We start from the raw sequence: 19,858 nt of genomic DNA, 5'->3' as shown, positions 1-19,858 counted from the left end.
AACATGAGGAGGGGGTTGCAGAATGCGAGAAAGACACCACCAGATAGATATCAGGGCCTTGGCTCGGAGCAACAGATATCTCTGTTTCTCGTCCGCAGTATGGGCTTCCTGTGTCGGGCCTCATGGCCGTCACATCTCATCACCACCAAGCAATCCTGTATTCAAATCTTTTTTTCTTCAGCTACTATCCGATCCCCCACCCTCTCTAAAAATCGTACATTACAACCACCACCCACCCCCGTTTCTCAACAAAGCAAAGGAAGATATGGAAAAAAAATAAAACAATAAAGCATGCAAAGTTTCACTATCCTGAACACCTGAAATTTAGCCCAGCGCCGAATACCCCCCTACTCTTAAGCACCTTTCCCCCTTCCATTGCACCCCCAACCCACCTTTCATCCCCCCATTTGTTGTTGCCCTAGTAGTAAAAAGTTACATGATTTGCTCTCTAAAAAAAAACTGGTACGCGAAATGAATGTGATGAAATGAAGAACAACAACGACAGCGACAGAGACTACAGATGTGGCCATCCATACCCCTCCATAAATCAGAAAATAAAAAGCACTCCCGAGGAGAAAATACCCATTTTTGAAACTAGTATTTCCTAGTTTGGCTACAGAACCTCATAACTTCGTCATAAAAAAAAGGGAAAAGCCAGTAAAAAGAAGAAAAAAAGACGACGAAAAATACGAGAAAAAAAGAAAATGCTCCTGCCTCGTTAAATCCATTACCCTAGGACGGAATATATCTCGTAAGAGTTGCTTTGGCGGCCGTGGGATTATGGTGGTTTCGAAGATGCTACGCTATGCTGTTCTTTCGTGTACTTTGGTTTCGAGAGTGAGAATGGAAACCAGCCTGGTCAAACTCCCGAAATGTTCTTCTCGCTCGGGGTTCAGAGTCGTTTGCCGGGCACCAGGATGAACAGCACACATAACGCGGCATCGACGAGCAATGTCACGGCGAGTACCATGATGGCTCGTCGGGCGAGGAGCTTTCGGACATATGGTTCTCGTATTCTGGAAAAGTTGAAGGGGGTGTACTCGCTGAACCCGAGAAGGGCAAGGACTGGGTCGAGTGAGTATTGGTAGGAGGCGAGAAAGTACACGCCTAGTGTGAAGGGGAGGATGAGCTGAAGGGTGTTAGCGCTGAGCTCCGTACATGCAGAAAGGAGTGATACATACCCAACAGCGAGTCATTCGGTCCTTATTGAGGAATATCAAAATGAACGCAGCCCAGAAACCGCCAAACATGGAGACCAAGCCAAAGATGAGCCTCATGATCAGTGTGGGTGGGATAAGATTTCCAAGGGCCTTCATTCTAAGAAAGCCGGGGAACGCATCTCGCTCCATCGCTTGGAAAACGTAGTCCTTGGCCACATCGAAAACCTCTGGGTCATCTCGCCCGAACTCTTCGATCGCTGTCGTTACATCCTGGGTAATTGAACCCGGGAGCATTATCTCGCGTTCCGCACCGGGAAGAAGGAAAGTGTAGAGGATCTTCTCGGCGGAAGCTCTGATATCTTGCCGGGCAACTGTGTGGGCCGGAGAGTTTGAGTCGGTATTAGGTTCGCGAGGGGTGCTGCTAAGGTTGGTGCTTGCCCGAGCGCGTCTCCCATTGCTGCTGTGTGGTGAATCGTGGGGGTTCCTATCTTCCCGCAAAAACATTGACATCTGAGCATCCTGATCTCTTTCCTTCTCCGTCGCGTACATGGACGGCCCAGCGGCCGAGTGGTTTAGGTCACCTAGGCCTTCCAAGATGGCCGAAGATCGTTTGGACGTCTTGTCCAAATCTGGGGTACCTACCAAAACTGATCGGCGCAGCTCCCGAACATAGTGGCGGCACAAGGACATGTGCTGGGCGACATCAAGCCTATGATCCCTTGTTAGCAAACAGTACTCGTGCTACAAACGCCCTCCCCAGTGAACGTACCAGAAATCAAGATAGTCGACAGAGCGCTGCTGGTCCCGCATATAAATATAAAAGGAGAACAAATCGACAGGGGGCAATGTCCGTCGACTCAAGACTTCGAAGAGGGTAGGTAATCGGTTCCGATTCAAATCGGGCACCGGTGAGGGTGTTGATGCCATCGGGTCGTTCATTTTCGCCAGTCGACTTTGCCGTTAATAAAGTCGACAGGAAATGATTAAAAGAATGATCGCAGCGTCAAACGGAGCTTTGCGTGGTCTGGGGAAAGGCGTCGCTAGTTCGGGGTGTGATTCGTGAATTGACCTTGGAGAGTTGGAAGAGCTCGGTTTTGAGGTGACCGCGTAAATTGACTTTTCAGGGAGGGTCGCTGAGGATGTTGCTCGGGTAGAGTGGTAACTTTCAAGTGTCGCCGGGGTAGCTGGGGTCGGTCGATGAGGTAGTGCGGAAAATTAGGACGAATTTGCTGAGGGCGTACGAAAAGAGTGACAAGTGCGCTCAGCGCACCAGGGAACAGTGTCAGGTCGCGCAAAGACTGGCGATGATGGAATGTCGTTGAGACCTGGAACAGGCGGGCGCAGGAGTTGGCATGAAGAGCTTCCAAGGCGCACGGCTGCCCCTGCACGCATGAGAGTCTGATGAGCAGGAGTTCCACTCAAGCTTCCAGCGCCAATTCATCTTGTGAGATTTGGCTGTGGAGTCATGATTGGCCCATTCCGAGATGACACCTGGGCAGCTGTCCGCCAGTGGGCTACCGACCGCCAGAACCTTGGCGGTGTGAAGGTGAAGGTGGGGCTGGAAGAGCACAGGCGCCATTCCACTTTAGGGCAGTTACGCGAGTGACTTGAGCCCAGTGGTCGGCGCACCAGACAGAATTCGCGGAAAAACCAGGTGCAAAATTCCCCAGAGGTAGGTTTATTGAACCCAGCAAAAGCCCGCGACCTCACGACACCACTCAACCCGATTCCGAGTGCAAGAGATCCCACGTCTCCGAAGTACGTAATTGCTGGCAGTTTCCCCCTCGATTCGACTCGATTTATTTTCTGCTCGCCATTGCAGAAACCAACAGAGACGCTGTGCAGCGGCTAACTCACCTCCCACCAGAATGTCGTCCACCAAGCCCTCCGGAAAGACCCAGCGTTCGGCCATCGCCGACGTTGTGGCTCGCGAGTACACCATCCACCTCCACAAGCGCGTATGTCAAGTCGAACGAGGGCGATAGTCGATGGAAGAATTGAATTGCTGACTCGATGGACAGCTCCACGGCGTGACCTTCAAGAAGCGGGCTCCCAAGGCGATCAAGGAGATCAAGGAGTTTGCCTACAAGGCCATGGTACGTTCGACCGCAGAAACCTTCCCACTATCCCGACGACTTCCCGTTCACGGCACACGAAACCACTCGCCCTGCCCAGCTCGAGATTCCGGATGATAAGTGTGTGTGGTGGCATAGGACAGAAAAGCTGACTTGAGATGTCATGTTACAGGGCACCACCGATGTCCGCCTCGACCCCCAGCTGAACAAGAAGGTCTGGGAGCAGGGTGTCAAGGGCGTTCCTTACAGACTCCGCGTCCGCATCTCCCGGAAACGTAACGACGAGGAGGGCGCCAAGGAGAAGCTTTACAGCTACGTCCAGGCCGTCAACGTCACGAACCCCAAGGGCCTCCACACCGTCGTTGTTGAGGAGTAAATTTTGGTTGTCGGCAACAATTAAAAAGTGGGATTGAGGACGGGCCGTGGTTCGGGTTCAGGGCGGCATTGGGATTTTACGGAGTTACGCATGGCTTCTAGCTTCCTATTACGAATAGATGGGTTCGTAAAAACGGCACCTCCGATACCAAAAAACCAATTCACCAAACCAACCCAAACGACATGTGAAGGAGCTGGAGCTGGAGCTTGCGTTGGGAAAGAAACCTTTGTTCAGAGTGATACGCTGGAGTGTATATCTCAAAGTGATACGCTCGTGGACGACAATGTCCGTTGCAAAAAACAATGCTCGATGTACTTGAGGAGTTACTCTGCAAGCAGGCAGCGCCGATGCGAGAAATCCATGTACCAACCCCCCCCTGGAATTCAATCCTTAACTTCAGGAACCAAGTACGCCTTTGATTTCCACCTTGACAACAAACAGCCAACACGCCGTCATGACTCCGTTCCCCCAAGCAAAAAGAAAATGCAAATGCGTGTGTCGTAAACTCATTGATTAGTTTTGTCTATTCAGTCCTCCTCAATATCCTTATGACGGTCCATGACCTTGGTCTTAAAAAGAGCTGGGTCCTTGTCCCAGAGTTCGGCAGCCTCGCCGTTGAGGGGGGAAGCGCTGTTTCTGTTAGCAATCTCAAACACTTCCTTGCCAGATATCGGCAGAACACATGGTCTTACTTGTTTGGTTCGCCCAAGAGAGACTGCAAGCTCAGCAACACCGTTTGAGTGTTGTAAGCAGGCGTCCACTTGTCCTTGAGAATGTCGAGGCAGATGCGGCCAGAGAAGTCGACGTTGGGGTGGTAAATGGGGGTGATAAAAAGTACGGTGGGTGGCGTGTATGGATAGTTGGCAGGGAACTCGAAGCTGAGCTTGAGGTTGAGGCCAGCATATGGTGTGTCTTCGGGACCTTCAATGGTAGCGCGCCAGAACAGCAGGTTGCCGTCGGCCGAGGGGAACGCGGAGATGCCAGGGGCAGGTGAGGTCATCATTTGCATAAGCTCGTTCTGCAGTCTTCAGGCCCATGTTGTCAGCCATGATGAGTCTTCCACCACACCGCCCACGCGACGCTCACCTCTTCGTCGCATTCTCGTTGACCTTCTTGCTTGTAGCAGCACCGGTGGCGGCCTTGCTGGCTGGGAGGCTTCCAGGGGCCGAGTTCTGGGTGTCATCCATGTAAGACATGATGTCGACAAAGACGGGCGTAAGAGTAAAGAATGTCTTCGGCGTATGCTGCGACAGGATCCAGGTTAATATACCCAAGCGGGTCGATGCAGAAGAGGCTGGTCTGGAAGAGAGGTCGATTGCGTACCTGCAACAGCGGGGGCGTCAGCTTCGTAGGAATTGGAGGGGTTATGATGTCAAATGGTGCGCAGGAGGTTGGTGTTTGCTTTCAGGAAAGAGATGGAAGGCGCCTCGGGAGTTTTGGCGGAGCGGCGTCTGAAGGCCATAGAGCCCAAGAGGAATGTTTACAAGAAAGACCCAACTTTGCCTGCCCCCACCAGCCCGCTAGGTAACAAGCTGGAGACTCTCTAGCAACCACTGCCGGCCAAGAGCGGCCTGGTCCGGGCGCAACCCTTGTGCCATAGCCAATCAGAGCGTGCCTTTGGCTGCTGTGCCCAGCCAAAACATTTTGCCCGCCACTCCACTCTTTGAGCGCATCAAGATACAAATACACTTTACACGGGTACGCGAACTTTATAAGACGCGTCATATTTCATCCAAACAGCACTCAGAAAATGGTGAGTGCAACTTACTTCCGCTTACTATCGGCTTGTTATTGAACTCAGCCTTCCTCACTTGCCTTGTATCTTTGTACTCTTTCTTTGATACCCCCGTCCCTGCCTTTTGTTTTGAATAATACCACTTCTGGCTCAAGGGATACCCCGCGATGCTGCCTGGGACACCTCCATCGCCATAACTTTGGACATCAGTTTCGGATCACATCAACTAAAAACAGCTCTCAAAAATGCAACAGTCACAATTAGATCCGCTTCCAAACGATTTGCCCTTCCGCATCATCTCCAAGACGATAGGAAGGGGCGCATATGCATCGTGAGTTCTTCCCGCACCCATCTCACTTACACCAGGGTAGGACCCCACCAGCTGACTCTGATCAACCAGCATCAAAAAGGCGATTCCTCTGGATGCACCAACACCAGTCTTTGCTGTCAAGCTGATCCACAAGGGTTACGCTGTCAAGCATGGGCGGATATCAGCCAAGCAAATCGCCATGGAGGTGTCATTGCACTCTCACATCGGCCAGCACCCCAACATCATCGAGTGGTTCGCTACTGGCGAAGATGCCGTCTGGAGATGGATCGCCATGGAGTTTGCCGAAGGAGGTGATCTTTTTGACAAGATCGAGGCGGACGTCGGCGTTCAGGAAGACATTGCGCATCTGTACTTCTTGCAACTAATCGCTGGTGTCAGCTTCATGCACTCCAAGGGGGTAGCTCACCGGGACCTCAAACCCGAGAACATTCTTTTGTCAGACACAGGCAACCTCAAGATTGCCGACTTTGGCATGTCGACCATGTTTGAGTACAAGGGAGTACGGAAGCAGACGGCCACCATGTGCGGTAGCCCCCCATACATCGCCCCTGAGGTACTGCAGTGTGCCAGACCAGATAAGAGGTCGCCTGACCAGCAGAAATATTCGGCGGATCTGGTCGACATCTGGTCTTGTGGCGTCATTTTGTTTGTGCTTTTGGTGGGCAACACACCATGGGACGAGCCAACAACTGGAAGTTGGGAGTTTCAGGAGTACGTACGGACGCATGGGCGGAGTACAGATCAGCTATGGCAGAGGATTCCCCCCAACACATTATCCCTCCTCCGAGGCATGATGAACATTGAACCTCAAAGACGATTTAGCTTTGCTCAAATTCGCCAGCACCCATGGTACACCCGTCACAACCCCCTCCTCGCCGCCGACGGCAAGGTGTCAGATCCTCTGGCTCTGGCCACCAAAATGCTGGCCGCCCTACGCATTGATCTCAGCGCAGAGCCAACCCCCTCCCAGCGTGCTTCCCAACCAGAAGCAATGGACCTCGATTCGCAGCCCTCCAGCTCGTGGACTACCAAACTCCCAGCCACCCAACCCGAAACTCCCATCACAGATGCAGCCTTCGATTGGGAACGGCCAACTCTCCGAACACTGGGTACTCACGCCATCATCTCCTCGACGCAGCCGTTGGCTCCCCGCGATGCTGCTTCCATCCTTCCTCCGCCATCAAGCCGGCATCCCAACCGAAACCTGGCCCTGGCCGCCCTCTCCGCTCTGTCGGATGACCCGTCCATGAGCCAGTTCTCGCAGATCCCAGGCATCCCATTGTCCTTGACCCAGCACGCCCGCCAGTTCAGGGACATCATCCCCTCATACTCGCTGACAAGGTTCTTCTCGCACATGCCGCCGGTGCTGCTCGTGCAGATGCTCAGCGACGCGCTTCACCAACTCAACGTGCCGCAACCGGCTCAAATCGGTGGTAGTGTCAACCCGGAGTCGGACCACGTGGCGACGCTAAAGGTGAAGACGGTGGACGGGAGAAACCAGAGCCTGCACGGGGAGGTGCTGGTGGACAAGTACAGGCTGATGACGAGCATGTCTGACGAGGAGGGCCAGGAGGTGGTGCTGCACGAGGTTAGGTTTGTCAAGGTGAAGGGTGACCCGCTAGAGTGGCGGAGGTTTTTCAAGAAGGTGGCGCTGCTGTGCAAGGAGGGGGTTTGGAGTGGGGATGGGGGGAGTTCACAGTAATGGATAACCGTGTTTGTTCCTTTGGATTTGGGGTGGTTTTGGGAATTGTGTTGTTGCTGATGTGATTTGCGGATTACAGGAAATGGCGATGGGATGGTAGGGTGGGATGACTTTTTCTTCTTTTTTTAATGAACGGTGGGATGACGATCATTTATGTAGCTTGGAGGATTGGGATGGCTGATATATAAGAGACAGACAGGGCTGGGTCGGGGTGCTGAGTGTGTTTTGATAAGTCAGCATTTTTTTTTGGTCTGTGAGCATGGCATATAATTGCAGCATAGCATGAGCACGAAGCATGGCAGGGTTGTATTAAACAGACGTGGCATTTAGTTTTGGTATTCTTTTTGACCTCACCTTGAAACCGAGTGGTGTATTCATATTCCCTTTTTTTTCCTGACCTATATTTCCAGCTTCCGATTATTGCTGTCAACGAAATCACTCACAAACTCCCCCCCGGCGGCTGATCCAACTCCTCCTGACAAACACCATACTCTTCCGGGTCCTTGCAGTCCTCCTTGTGGGATTCCACGCCTTCTGGAATTGGCACCATGGCTGATTTTGTCCTAGATGGCAATCTTCCCGTTAGATACCGCCCCTTACGACTGTGAATGTTACGAAGGAGGGTGGCATACCAAATGTGAATCGCGCTCTTCCAATCCAACCCCTCTAGGCAACCCCCCTTGACGCTGACGACGTTTTTGTTCTGATTGTTTGTCAGCCACGTTCGTAGCAGGCAACCGTGAAACCCATATCATGTTTTTTTGTTGGGGGTAAAGGAAAACTCACAGGACTATCATGCACCAACCTCGTCCCGCACCTCTTGCAAAAATAGCAGTACAGCGTCTGCCCGTTGGTTGTTGCGCGTGAGTAGACTGATAGCAGGTTATTCCCGCTCCCTTCACATCCAGCTGGCGGACTCCCTGATGACGAGACCGAGGATGGTGTTGGTGAGGAGGGCGGTGGTTGGATGAGGTTGGCGGGGAGGGAGAAGCGGGGGAAGATGGCCGAAACGCCAAATGCGGAGGAGGTTTGTCTTTGGCAGGCTATGCTGTTTTGCTAATGTTAGAAAACCAAGAGAGAAAAAAAAAAAAAAAAAGGGGGAGGGTGGGGGATGGGAGAGGAAATACCAGTGGCAGATATACAAGGCTAGGGGTTTGGGGAGGGGGGTTTTGAAGCGGATGGAGCCGCATTGGCAGGAGGCGTTCATTTTCGGTTTGGGTTGAGTTGAGGACTGACTGGTTGGTATGAGGATTATGTGAGTTAATTGGTTTGGGTGATGGTTCAATGGCGGTATTTGAGATGGGGGGGTTGCTGGGAGAAGGTTGTGTGAGAAGGTCGAGTTAGAAGGTTATGAGGTGAGGCTGTGACAAAGGTGTAAGTGACCCAAAAACAGGGAATAAACCAGAACATGAAAGCAGGAAACAAATCCCATATAAACATCCTACCTCCCCAACTACCTACTACACCCAAAAGTCAAAAGCTGAATCTACACCCCAAGATCTCATCCACTCAATCCCAATAACACAACGCCCCTTCGGATCAGAGCGGTTTCCCACGGCTATCCTTCAATTGATGGCGTGTGCCGTGCCCGAAGACCGGAGAGAGGAGGAAAGAATAAAGAACTGTAGCAAAGTGAGGGGTCGTATTCAGTCTTCTAAATTGGTTCTTTCTCAACCTCATCAATTGATTGATTCCGATGAACCAAGAACAAAAGATTTCAAGTAAAAAAAAATACAGCCTGAGGCCCCTCAGACATGTTTATATCATCCCATTGACCTGCCCCAGGCAATATCCAATGCAGTCATACCTCCTTCCTAATAAAGACCCACCTGCACAACCGTGACTCACCCCCCTCCCCCGCGTCGACAACCACACCCAACCGCAGGTCAGCTTCGCGTGGTCACATGATATCGGATCTCAACTCGCCCTTTTGCTTGGAAGAAATTCACCAACAGTTGAGACCTTTCATCCCAAAACTCAAACATCTCTTGTTCCATCTTTCTCTCCAAAGCCATAAAACAAGCAAATCTGTATTGTGAACAACGAAGTCTGGGTATAGAACACTAAGCCGCCAATCTAGCAAAGAGCGGGAAAAGAACATAAGAGAAAATAATCATCAGCCAGTCCAACTCCTCCCAACAACGCCCCGCCTGCTAATAATTACCCATCAAAGCACCTACCTCCCATGATATTTTCACCCTGGTCCCAAACATTTGCAAAGCCTTCACGCAGCAACAGAATACCCCTGGGACCTCGGGCTAGGCCCAGTGTCCTCATCCAGACACCAGTTCTCCAACCTCTTCCCCCAGTCCACAATCCGGTTGTCCACCACCCTCCAAAACACATCCGCCGCCCAAAACACAAACGGCCCAATCATCCACATCCCAAAGAACCAGCTCAACGTGATCTGAGTTGGCGTCTTCACCCCGAAAAACCCCTTTACACCCGCAGCAGGAAGCGCCTCCTTAAAATTCGCATCCCCTGGCTTCCCCCTCGCAGGGATATCAACATGCCCCAGAATCGACGCCTGGATGGTATCCATCACCGGTCCATGCATGATATAAATCGCATAACTGATCCTCCCACAATACTGCGCCAGTCCCCCCTCAAAGAACCTCCTCAGAAAATCCAGCTCCCCCACCGCCCACACCGTACACACCGCGCTCAGCCCAAACCAAAACTTCTGCGGCGCCAAATGATCCATCTCCGCAAACGGCAACGGCGTCCTCTCCAGAAACCAGCTAATCCCCGGCGTCTTATCCGCACTCCTATTCGGCCAACCCCCAATGAACAACCCCACCAGTATCATCACCACCTGCAACCCCTTCACCAACATGCCCGGCCCCATCACCATCCCCCCTTCTTTGGTCCCCTCCCTCTCCCCCTCCCACTCCTTTTGCTTCTTCCCCTCCTGCTTCAGCACGAAAACCTCAGCCAAAAACAAACCCGCCAAAAACTCGAACCCGGCCCACTTCCCACACATCAAACAGTACCCCATCAACCCCAACACACTCCCCATCCTCACATGCAGCTTCACCCGACTGAGCATCAGCACAACCATAAACAACAACATCGAATGCGCAAACTCAATCGGTATCGTCCACAAGTGGATATCATACGCCGGCTTCAAATCCCTATCCCAGTCCCACCCCCAAGTAATCTGGTGAAACACCGCCCCCTTCCACTTCCACACCTCCTCCATCAGCGTCTCCTGCGCCGGACCCAGATACCCCGTCTGCCGGAGACAAAGCACCATAAACGTCGACACCACGCACGGTCCAAACAACCTGAACGCTCGACGGAACGTGGACGACGCAAGGGCAGTGTAGCATTTGTCCAGGTCTCGGGCGTGTAGAGCCTTGATGGGCTTGTACGACAGGGCAAAGCCGGAAATGACAAAAAAGATGTGCACCATTGGTCTGCCGGAGAAGATGATGCGGAAGTAGGGTAGTTGAATAAAAGACGAGGGGCGGTCGACGTTGAGGCCGTGGGAGGGCGTCAGGGCCGAAAAGTTGTTTTCGGTGTAGTGGCAGAAGAAGACGATGATGGAGGCGATGCCGCGGAGGCCGTCGAGGTACGAGGTTGGATGGACGCGGTAAGTTGGTTTATGATCGGGGAAGAGGCGGTCCGAGAGGAATGAGGGGAGGAGGGCGAGGAGGATTTTGAAGAGGGTTTGGCGAGGGAGGAAAAGCCTGGGGAGGCTGGCGGTGGGCGGTGATAACATCTTGGTGGGGAGAGGCTTGGGCCGCCGCCCTGAGGTTGGAAATGGGAATAAAACAAGCGGTATTGATGGTGTGGTGAAGATTGAACTGAATGAGTGATGTGATGATATACACTGGTGGCAAATTCCGTATCAAAGCGACTGTCAAAGTCTACAAAGTCAGATGGTAGAGGGCTGCCACAGGAAGGTGGCTGCTTGTGTGCGTGTGTATGTACGAAGTTGAGGCCCAGGACGAGGAAAGAAGGGGGGAGCTCCAAGCTGAGCTCCGAGGACGAGGTGTGTTTTGAAGGAGAGCGGGTGGCGGTGTCAGGCGTGGGTAACGTTTGTTTTCCTGGGGATTTGATATGACAAGGTGCGGTGCACCGATTGACCGTCACGCTAATTCGTCGCTAGTTCTAGGGACCATTGTCTCATGGCAGCCGTTGTTGGTGACGTTCCCAGGCTCGAGGCTTGCTGAATCAGGGGTTGGCAAGATTACCGAGCTTGGAAAAGATGTTCCAGGCCCTTGGCTGATCCGCGTGTCGTTGCGTTGCCCTATTCCAGCATGAGTTTCAGCAAACACAATAAAAGCGAAAGCCGCTTGTGAGAGGGCAAGCAGCAAAGTCGGCGTATTGTGTCTCACCGAGCACCTAGTAATTGAACGCTGAAAAAAAAAAAACAGAAGAGGCAGGCAGGTACGACCGACCCATTGCCTCACCTCACCCGGCGGTGTAGCTCCCCCAGGTCTCAGAGGACGGCCCAAAAGACTCCGTCGGACATGCAGGGGCTTCCAGGAGAGGAGGGGAACGGATCGGCCTGTGAAGCTTGATCTGAACTGCAGGTCCCAGGAGAACAACAGGAAGATGCAGGGAGCTGAACATGCAACAATTTCGGAAACGCCACATGAGGAAACGCCTCCAATGATGGTTCTAGCCGCTGACAGCTGAAAAGATTTCATGATGGGTCAGACAATTCTTAAAACAGCAAGCCGTTCTCCTCTGAAGTAGCGTGGCCAGCAGAGCAAGATAGCATCTTCGCCAGTTCGATTCTCATGCTTGTTGTTGTTTGTTGCCAAGTTGCAGGCTGTGCCTTGGGACACGCACAAGCTCCAGAGATCTGCGGCGGAGAATGTTTCGAACGTGTGTGCCGGCTTGGTTTACGTCATATTGCCAAGCAGCCCAGCCAGCCCTTGTCGGTTTTTCTACTGTAGTGTGTGTTGACATTTTAAGAGTACAACAGATGACTATATCTGATTCTATCATACCCACCTGGACCCGATGGTACGGGGGACATGAGCAACCTTCACCTTCTGCGCCTCCTCCCTTTTATCATTCAATCTTTGCTCTAACAGCGTAACCTACTTGCTTCTCCCAGCTTCCGACAGCGTGGAATACATACCCACCGCTATCTCAAGATATTTCAACCCCTTCAGCTGTCTGAGTCCACAATCAACCCACATCCATCTCCGTGCCTGTATCGGCGCCTGCTCTTCAGTGAAACTATCATCCAGCACCTCTCCCCACCACCAATCCGAGTCTGAACCCACGGGTCCCTCTTCGTCAGGGTTAATGTGCAGCCTCAGCTCTCTAAGCCCAGGCAATCGCTCGCAAAGACTCCGAAAAGAAGGCAAGGATGCACCCAGGCGATCCTGTTGATATGTGAACATGCGCAAGTATCTCAAGTTGACCAGCTGCCAAGAAGGTTCTGAGCCAAGCTCAAGCTGCGGGGGCATCTTCAAATCCCTAGGTTGGGGGGCAACCGTTGGAAGCGGGGTAACACAAAAGTCGGCAGAGTATGTATGTCTTTACATTGGGTAGACAAATCATTATATTCCCATACATTAGTTGTGCATACTGCTTCTATGACATGACAATCCTCCTGCGAAGCATTGAAAGTCTTGTTGAAGAGCAATTGCACGACTTCGAAGTTGGGTATTTTCCTTTGATTATCATGACCAGTCCACACCCGACTTAACCTCGGGAGGAAGAAACCTTCCTGCTCGAAAGGGGCGTTCAGAGCCACAGCCATCAGCCATCAAAGCCACGCACCTGTCGCCAAAACACCATGTCCCATTCCCCGCTATGCTAGATGAATATATAAACGGCCGCCCCTTTCCCAAAACCAAGAGCAGAGAAACACACCCCACTACCTAGGCGGAAGTCTCTTCACCTGCCCCTTCGCAGGCGCCCTCTTGGACTCGAGCTCTATCCTCGGCGGTAGATCTGTCCTGCCCCTAGCATACAACCAAAACAAGTGCTCTGGCTGCACACCCGTATTTCCACTGGATGCCACCCGATTAGCAAAATAACCAAGAACATGTCAATGAAGCCTACCACGTACCTCGCCTGCTGCACAACCCCCTGCTGTCCCACCCCTCCCCTCCCCCCACCACTCCCATCCATCATAACTAAATCCTCATCCTCTTCTTCATCTTCATCCTCTTCCTCATCATCACTCTCCTCCTCCTCCTCCTCCTCCTCCTCCTCCAACAAATTCCTCCTCAACCCCGTCCTCACCCTCTCAATCCCCATCTCCTGCTCCTCCACAGTATAACTCCTCCCCTCCTGCACATTAATATACTCCTTCAAACCCCTATCAAACAAAAACCAGCAATCCGCCCACTTCTCATTATTCGCCTCCTCATCCTCCCCCTCGTCCCCATCCCCACCCCCACCACCACCACCCCCATCCTCATAATCCTCATCATCCCCTCCTTCCCGTCTCTTGTTCCGCCTAGCAATCTCTGCCAACACCGCCTCATCAACCCCCACCTCCCTCGCCCTCTGCATCCCCATCTCCATTTTCGTCTCGATCTCCGGTTCCGGTTTTTTTCTTAGCATCGATGACAAAAAGTCTAGCTGGGTGCGCCCGGGGAAGTTGGTAGACGGGTGGACAGCGATGCGGTGGAACAAGGCTGACTTGTCGGTTAGGATCGATTGGAGGGATAGCAGCGAGGTGTGGATTATTGCTGCTGAGGCCTGGAGGGATTCTTGTGAGGGGAGGGGGTAGGTGAGCGCCATGTTGCGGTGGGCGTTGGAGAGGTTGAGAGATAGGGTCGCGAAGCGGTTGCGGAGGAGGTCGAGGTGTTTGAGGTCTTCGGGGAGGAGGTTTAGGGAGGCCATCTTTGGCGGTTGAGGGAAAAGTAGTTGTGGTCAGTGGATGAGTGTTGCTGTCGCGGGAAGTTGGGTATTGCGCTTTCGCGCTGCTGTTTGCGCGAGATCAAAGGTGATGAGTGCGGATTGGTAAAGTGGGGGTGGACTTGAATGTGGGAAGGGTTAGATATTGGTGGTGAGAGTTGGTGATTTCTACAGTCGGGATTTTGTTGTTGCGATCAAAATATGGAAAAGTTGAGAAGCGCAATTGATGATGGTTAAGTTCGCGATTCTGTCGCGCGCGCGGGGGAGAGAGAGAGAGAGAGAGATCTATTAGCGTCCAATCGGGTCGAACTGTGGCGCGTGGCCCCGAGGGGTCACGTGCCCGAGCCTACCTCGCCTGGCCCCCGTTTGGGGATGTGGACGGCCCAAGCTTCTAATACTACTGCTAATACTAGCTGACAGGGCGTTTCGCGTCACAAAAGAGAGTTATTTACAAAGGAGAGAGGCCTGCCTGCCTCAGGGCTCTGGTCCCCGAGGGCTTACGGCTCCTCTGTGGTTCCGCTGTTTCCTCAGGCCATTACAATCTGGGCCTGGTCACGTGTCCTATTCTTCTTCCTCCGCTGGGTCGTACACTCCCGAGCCTTCCACCCACTCGGCGTATTTCTTCCAGTCCTTTCCCAGGAGCTTATCCGGCCTCCTGAGCGCTTTTCGCATTTCGCTGTTCAGAGTGCCCCTGGCCCGCGCCGCTGGGCACTCCGCGAAGTGCCCGATTTCCGTGGGTCGGCCGCAGCGGCAGGTCCTATACGAGTCGTGTCCGAAGCGTAGGTGGTACTCCTCGTAGTCTCCGTGTCCCGTCCTCTCCGCCAGGAGGTGGTGTAGGGTCTTTCTTGCGAGCGTGAGTTCCGGGGGTCGTTTCCCTGGTCCCGGATCATTAGCTGGGCGTATCGCGTCGGCCTGTTCGCCAGCCACCACGAGTTCCACGCCTCCCTCTTCAGTGCCCTGGCCTTTGCCTTGACTGCGGTCAGGGCGGGGGGGGATCTTGGGTCTGGGAGCGCCCCCCCGAGGCCGGCCTGAACGTCGGCCTCCTCGTTCCCCTGGATCCCCATATGTCCTGGGGCCCAGTGTACCGTGAGGGGGGGCAGGTGGTGGTCCTTCCACGCGTATCCTATAACCCTGAACGCCTCCTGGGAATTGTCCGAGGGGCGCCCTGTGATGCCGTATAGTACCGCCGAGTTGTCGATGAAGAGCCGTACCGCCGAGGGTCTTGCCCCCCCGCCCTGATGTATTCGCGCGCCCACACCACCGCGTGTGCCGCCCCAACCGCTTCGCCGTCAAAGGCCTCGGATTCCCCGAGCCTTCCGTGGTGCTCGTGTAGCTTCTGCCCATCCTGGTACGCCACGTAGCCCCAGCCCGTCCTCTTCGGTAGTCCTCGTGCGGGGGCTGCCTTCGATCCGTCACTGAACAGGTGGATCTCGTCCCTAGGGGCGAGGAGTGTCAGTTGTTCGTGGAGTCTCTTGCCCAGTTCCTTGTTTTCTGGTCTTGGCAGAGGTACCGGGTGCCGTAGGGTCCATTGCACCAGGTGCGGCCTGGGGCAGTCGGGGAGTAGGGTCGCGAGTGTTTCCAGTCTGGTTTGCTTCTCCGGGAGACGCCCCCGGGGGCCCCTCCTGGGTGGCTCCGGCATCGGCCGGGTCCGGAGGACCAGTGGGTGGCGGGGGTCGAGGCTCTTGAACCGTGCCGCCATCGAGATTCTGGCGTGGGCGAGCGCCACTTCGGCGGGGGGGGTCCCGCTCTCGCGGAAGATCGCCCCCAGGGGGGTCGTTCTCCAGACCGGGACAACCGCCCTGGCCGCACATTTAAGTGCCTTGTTGACCGCATTCGTTTGTCCTCCCTGCCTTACCCCGGTATACCACGTCGCCGCCCCATACGTCGCCGTGGGTACGACCACCGCCCGGACCGCCTCCGCCGTGGCTCTTGGTGGGGTGCCCCGGGCCACCCTGTTCAGCCTTCGCAGGTGGTTCGCTATTTTCAGTGCCTTCGTCGCCCACCGACTGGCGTGGGCTTTGAAGTTGAGTTTGGGGTCCAGGAAGAAACCCAGCCATCGGACCTCCTGTTTCGGCGTCACCTCCGTATTGCCTATCCTTACTGCGGGGGGTTGCGCGGCTCTTCGTAAGGTGTAGTAGCTCGCACTTGGCTGGGTCGAACTCGACGCCATTCCTGGAGCCCCAGGCCTCCGCCTTTTCGGCCGTAGCCTCCAGTATTGCCGCGCACTCCTGGGCGTTCTTGCCTACAGCCAGCAGTCCGAGGTCGTCTGCGTACGCCGACGCCCCGGCCAGCTCCTTAACCAGTGGCTGTAGGAAGAGTGCGAAGAGGACCGGGCTGGCAGGGGACCCTTGTGGGAGTCCGCATGCCACTCTTCTAGGGGGGAGGGTGCAGTCTCCTAATCTCATGGCTGAGCTCCGGTGTGACATGAAGGAGTGTACCCATTCGCAGACATTCAGTGGCCAGCCTTGTTGCCTTAGCCTCCCTGCTAGCCTATTCTTTCTGACCGCGTCGAAGGCGCCCTGTACGTCCATTGTCAGGAGCGCCGCCGCCTTACCCCTTCCCCAGGCTCTCTCGACGTCGTGTACCAGGCACAGAACGAGGTCCTCGGCGGACCTCCTCGGGAGGGACCCTATGTGGGTGGGGCCGAGCACTTCTTGGTTGACTGCGGTGAAGCCTATCCTTCTGGCTATCAGTCTTTCAAGACCCTTCCCTATACACGATAGGAGGGGCGATCGGGCGCCACGCTCTGACCGTGGTATAGTTGTCTTTGCCCGGTTTCCTGAGCATTACCGTTTCCGCTTCTTTAAACGGGGCGGGTGGTGCCCTAAGAGGAGGCACTGTCTGAAGAGGGCCGTGATGTTGTCGCCTATCTCCCGCCACACCTCGCGTAGTAGGTCTACCGTGACGTCGTCTGTGCCGGGAGCTGTGCTTGTGGTCCCGATTGTGCATCTCCTTGCCTCCTCCGGGGAGATCGTGTTGTCCCATTGTATAGTGTCGGTGGGTTGGGCGAGAACCCAAGGCTCTGTGGTGTCCCCGTCTTCTCCGAATCTTTCAACCACCTCTTTCCTAAGTAGTTCTAGCTTTTCCCCCGGTTCCGTAAAGGTCCTATTCCTGTGGACCAGCGGCGGGGGGGCGAAGGTGTCGGTTGCCTTGTGCCATGCCGCCACTGCGTAGATGTCCTTGTTCGAGGACGCTTGCTCGAGCTTCTGTTGCCAGTGCTCTCTTTTGCCTTTTTGACCGTTGTCTCGAACGTCTTGCGTATTTGCTTCCGGTCTTCCTCCCCTTGTGTGGGGTCGTTGCGGCTCTGCTGTAGCGCCACGCGTGCTTCCTTGCACTCCTCGTTCCACCATTGTGTGGTGCCTCCTGCTTGTCTTCTCAGGCGTCCCGCTCCCTTGATCGCGCCTACGAGGGCGTTCTGTAGGGAGCGGGCCCAGTGGTCGAGGTCCTTGGTTGTGTGTGCTACCGTCGGTACTTGTGTCATGCCCCATCTAGTCAGGGAGCGGAAGAGCGCCCTATCCTCCTCTTTGGCTGGGACGTAGGGTCTACCTTTCTTGGTTGCCTGTGGGCTTGCTGGTGGTACCGTCCCCGCCAGGGTGTAGTGGTCCGATCCGGTGTAGGTGTCCTCGTCCACCCAGGCTTTTTACCTCTGTGCTCGTTGAGAGGACCAGATCGATGGTGTTTCCGTGTATGTTGGTGGGTCCCTGCAGCGATGCCAGGGTGAGGCGGTCTTCCAGCCATCCAGCTATTCGTCTCCCCGCCGGGCACTCCTTTCCCGGTTGCCAGGTAGGGTGGTAGGCGTTGAAGTCGCCTCCTATGATCGCTGGTCTGCCGGGGTGCCAGCTTTCGACCAGGTCGAGCACCTCGTCGTCGCCAAGTCTGTCCCTGTATAGGCTGACCCAGACTATCCCTTGGGCTTCTACCGCGCAGGCGTCGCGGTGTCCCGCGTGTCCCAGGCTCTGTTGGGTCCCCTTGTGTGTCTTTTTGATGTATACCATCGCCCTGGGGGGTCCCGCATTCCAGTCTTCTGTTGGCGTGTAGTGCTGGTATCCTCTGTGGGTTTTGGTCATTCTTCTGCCGTCCTGGGTTCGTGCCCATGGTTCCTGTACCAATATGACGTCGGCAGTCCTTTCCCACGCCATATTGAGGAGGGCGTCGTGTGCCCCTGGTCTTCTGGCTACGTTGGCCTGTAAGAAGGAGAGCCCGGACTTTCGTCCGTTTTTTGGCCGCTCTCCTGGGCTCGCTGGGTCTCACAGGCATGGTTCTGTGGCCGGGGGGTTGGTCGTTGCGGGTTGGGGGTCGGTGTTCCTTCCTTCCGCTGGGTGTGCCGCCGCGTACAGGGCCTCGCCTACCTTGCGTATGGCCTTGAGCTGCCTGTTGGTTGGTTTCTTGAGGACGCCCCCCCTCCGTCCTTGGTCTGGCCGGGCACGCTCCAAAGTCTGCCTTGTGTGGTCCGTGGCAGTTGGCGCATCTCGGTGGCCTGGCGCAGGGCCCTGGTGGGTGATCAGTTCCGCAGTTATTGCATCTGGCTTGTCTATCGCAGATGCGTGGGTCGTGGTAACCTTGGCATCTATAGCACTGGTTGGCTTTTGCACTTCTGGTGATCTTTCTGGCCGGCGGGCTGCCAAAGAGTCTGAAGTGGTCAGGGACGGGTTTGATGAAGGATACGACCCAGTCGGCGTGAGTGTCGTCGGGTAGGGCGTGTTTCGACTTCTTCGCCGAGACCGGTTTGGCCTTAGTGGCCCGGAGGATCTCGTCTTCCATGAGGTCGTTGGTGTCGATGCTGCCGTCAGGGCCGTTGACCGTCTTCGGTACCCTGGGGACTACGTAGGTATGCCAGGTGGCCGATTCGTCAAGCTTCGCGCCGTGTGTGGTTAGGGCTGGCGCTAGGGCGAGTAGTTGCGTCCGCGCCTTCTTGTCGGCTGGGACGATCGCGAAGCCAGTGTCGACTTGTTTGGCCGAGCGGATGAGGCTGAGTGGGGCCCCGAGCTGTCGGCAGAGTGCGACTCTGAAGCCCTCCGCTGATGCCTGTCTCCACGGGTGGCCGTCGGGGAGCCTTACGAAGAGGCGGTCGTCTTCTCGGTTGGCCTTGTTGTTGCGGCCCACTGTTTTCCAGCCCGCTGTTGGATCGGGGGCGTGGGCAGTCAGGCTGGCGACACTTGTCCGCGCGCTGCTGGCGGCTTGGCTGCTGCTGGCCCCGCTCGTCGCCACCTGGGCCCACGTGACGCTGGTTGCATTGCTGCCCGTCGGGGTCTTGGCGAGTTTGGGGGTCTTTGAGGGGCCCCGGGCCTCTGTCGTCGGGCTGGTGCTCCTGGTCGTGCTTGTCGAGGAGTTCTTAGAGTCGAAGCTGGTCGACCAGGCGCTCCTCGCTGAGCCGGGGGCTCCTGTAGTGCCGTCGATGTCCTTAAGTATCCTAAAGAGCCAAAGGACTTTCTCCTTGCAAAAGGACGCCCATTCTGCCTGCGGGCCGGCCAGTTCGGCTGCCAGGGCGCCGTTTAGGCTCTGTGCCATGTTCCTGAGCACCTCTTGCCTTTGGAGGGCTTGTGTTCTGTCGTGGTCCATGTCCCTGAAGAGGGCCTCTACTTCTGGGTCTAGAGGGGGTCTTCCGGCATGCCGGCTGTCCTCGAGGCCTCGTGCGCTGGGCC

The 19,858-nt window shown here is 55.1% G+C and overlaps 8 protein-coding genes across 8 annotated transcripts; 2 read left to right on the top strand and 6 right to left on the bottom strand.

Annotated features, from left to right (window-relative positions):
* Nucleotides 1-385: 385 nt before the first annotated feature.
* Nucleotides 386-3,109, bottom strand: RAX1 (Bud site selection protein, Revert to axial protein 1). Its single transcript, XM_062884793.1, has 3 exons — nt 1,930-3,109; nt 1,182-1,869; nt 386-1,129 (listed from the first exon to the last, which is right to left on the bottom strand). Exons 1-3 carry the CDS (start codon nt 2,097-2,099, stop codon nt 893-895), a joined length of 1,095 nt encoding a protein of 364 aa, XP_062747691.1. The 5' UTR covers nt 2,100-3,109; the 3' UTR covers nt 386-892.
* Nucleotides 2,568-4,022, top strand: RPL31B (60S ribosomal protein L31B). Its single transcript, XM_062884792.1, has 4 exons — nt 2,568-2,918; nt 3,028-3,118; nt 3,182-3,256; nt 3,408-4,022. The coding sequence occupies exons 2-4, from the start codon at nt 3,029-3,031 to the stop codon at nt 3,609-3,611; spliced, it is 369 nt and encodes a 122-aa protein (XP_062747690.1). The 5' UTR covers nt 2,568-2,918; nt 3,028; the 3' UTR covers nt 3,612-4,022.
* On the bottom strand, nt 3,818-5,480 carry UBC11 (Ubiquitin-conjugating enzyme E2 11). The gene is made up of 3 exons (XM_062884791.1): nt 4,698-5,480; nt 4,304-4,636; nt 3,818-4,241 (listed from the first exon to the last, which is right to left on the bottom strand). The coding sequence occupies exons 1-3, from the start codon at nt 4,805-4,807 to the stop codon at nt 4,139-4,141; spliced, it is 546 nt and encodes a 181-aa protein (XP_062747689.1). The 5' UTR covers nt 4,808-5,480; the 3' UTR covers nt 3,818-4,138.
* On the top strand, nt 4,338-7,718 carry chk1 (Chk1 protein kinase). Its single transcript, XM_062884790.1, has 3 exons — nt 4,338-5,364; nt 5,601-5,677; nt 5,747-7,718. Exons 1-3 carry the CDS (start codon nt 5,362-5,364, stop codon nt 7,377-7,379), a joined length of 1,713 nt encoding a protein of 570 aa, XP_062747688.1. The 5' UTR covers nt 4,338-5,361; the 3' UTR covers nt 7,380-7,718.
* Nucleotides 7,676-8,586, bottom strand: QC762_103945 (uncharacterized protein; the record flags this gene model as incomplete). The annotated part of the gene is made up of 4 exons (XM_062884789.1): nt 7,676-7,942; nt 8,012-8,082; nt 8,166-8,427; nt 8,507-8,586. 4 exons carry the CDS (start codon nt 8,584-8,586, stop codon nt 7,819-7,821), a joined length of 537 nt encoding a protein of 178 aa, XP_062747687.1. The 3' UTR covers nt 7,676-7,818.
* A 1,017-nt stretch (nt 8,587-9,603) lies between these two features.
* On the bottom strand, nt 9,604-11,103 carry QC762_103940 (uncharacterized protein; the record flags this gene model as incomplete). The annotated part of the gene is made up of 1 exon (XM_062884788.1): nt 9,604-11,103. One exon carries the CDS (start codon nt 11,101-11,103, stop codon nt 9,604-9,606), a length of 1,500 nt encoding a protein of 499 aa, XP_062747686.1.
* A 455-nt stretch (nt 11,104-11,558) lies between these two features.
* Nucleotides 11,559-11,960, bottom strand: QC762_103935 (uncharacterized protein; the record flags this gene model as incomplete). The annotated part of the gene is made up of 2 exons (XM_062884787.1): nt 11,559-11,634; nt 11,803-11,960. The coding sequence occupies 2 exons, from the start codon at nt 11,958-11,960 to the stop codon at nt 11,559-11,561; spliced, it is 234 nt and encodes a 77-aa protein (XP_062747685.1).
* Nucleotides 11,961-13,224: 1,264 nt separating this feature from the next.
* MED8 (mediator of RNA polymerase II transcription subunit 8) lies at nt 13,225-14,201 on the bottom strand (the record flags this gene model as incomplete). The annotated part of the gene is made up of 2 exons (XM_062884786.1): nt 13,225-13,360; nt 13,420-14,201. The coding sequence occupies 2 exons, from the start codon at nt 14,199-14,201 to the stop codon at nt 13,225-13,227; spliced, it is 918 nt and encodes a 305-aa protein (XP_062747684.1).
* Nucleotides 14,202-19,858: the final 5,657 nt, after the last annotated feature.

Source organism: Podospora pseudocomata, assembly GCF_035222375.1.
Source record: "Podospora pseudocomata strain CBS 415.72m chromosome 1 map unlocalized CBS415.72m_1, whole genome shotgun sequence".
NCBI classification, from domain to species: Eukaryota; Fungi; Ascomycota; class Sordariomycetes; order Sordariales; family Podosporaceae; genus Podospora; species Podospora pseudocomata.
The sequence above is the reverse complement of the archived record's forward strand: the minus strand, read 5'-3'. Positions and strand labels throughout refer to the sequence as shown.

What these genes read in the sequence shown, in the direction of transcription:
- UBC11 (XM_062884791.1), bottom strand. Translation starts at nt 4,807, where the DNA reads ATGTCTTACATGGATGACACCCAGAACTCGGCCCCTGGAAGCCTCCCA. An exon ending in AACGAGAATGCGACGAAGAG is followed by an intron (nt 4,637 to 4,697) that starts GTGAGCGTCGCG and finishes ATGGGCCTGAAG; the next exon opens with ACTGCAGAACGAGCTTATGC. An exon ending in CTCTTGGGCGAACCAAACAA is followed by an intron (nt 4,242 to 4,303) that starts GTAAGACCATGT and finishes TAACAGAAACAG; the next exon opens with CGCTTCCCCCCTCAACGGCG.
- RPL31B (XM_062884792.1), top strand. Translation starts at nt 3,029, where the DNA reads ATGTCGTCCACCAAGCCCTCCGGAAAGACCCAGCGTTCGGCCATCGCC. An exon ending in CCATCCACCTCCACAAGCGC is followed by an intron (nt 3,119 to 3,181) that starts GTATGTCAAGTC and finishes CTCGATGGACAG; the next exon opens with CTCCACGGCGTGACCTTCAA. An exon ending in AGTTTGCCTACAAGGCCATG is followed by an intron (nt 3,257 to 3,407) that starts GTACGTTCGACC and finishes GTCATGTTACAG; the next exon opens with GGCACCACCGATGTCCGCCT.
- chk1 (XM_062884790.1), top strand. An exon ending in GGAAGGGGCGCATATGCATC is followed by an intron (nt 5,678 to 5,746) that starts GTGAGTTCTTCC and finishes CTGATCAACCAG; the next exon opens with CATCAAAAAGGCGATTCCTC.
- RAX1 (XM_062884793.1), bottom strand. Translation starts at nt 2,099, where the DNA reads ATGAACGACCCGATGGCATCAACACCCTCACCGGTGCCCGATTTGAAT. An exon ending in GTCGACTATCTTGATTTCTG is followed by an intron (nt 1,870 to 1,929) that starts GTACGTTCACTG and finishes AAGGGATCATAG; the next exon opens with GCTTGATGTCGCCCAGCACA. An exon ending in ACCGAATGACTCGCTGTTGG is followed by an intron (nt 1,130 to 1,181) that starts GTATGTATCACT and finishes AACACCCTTCAG; the next exon opens with CTCATCCTCCCCTTCACACT.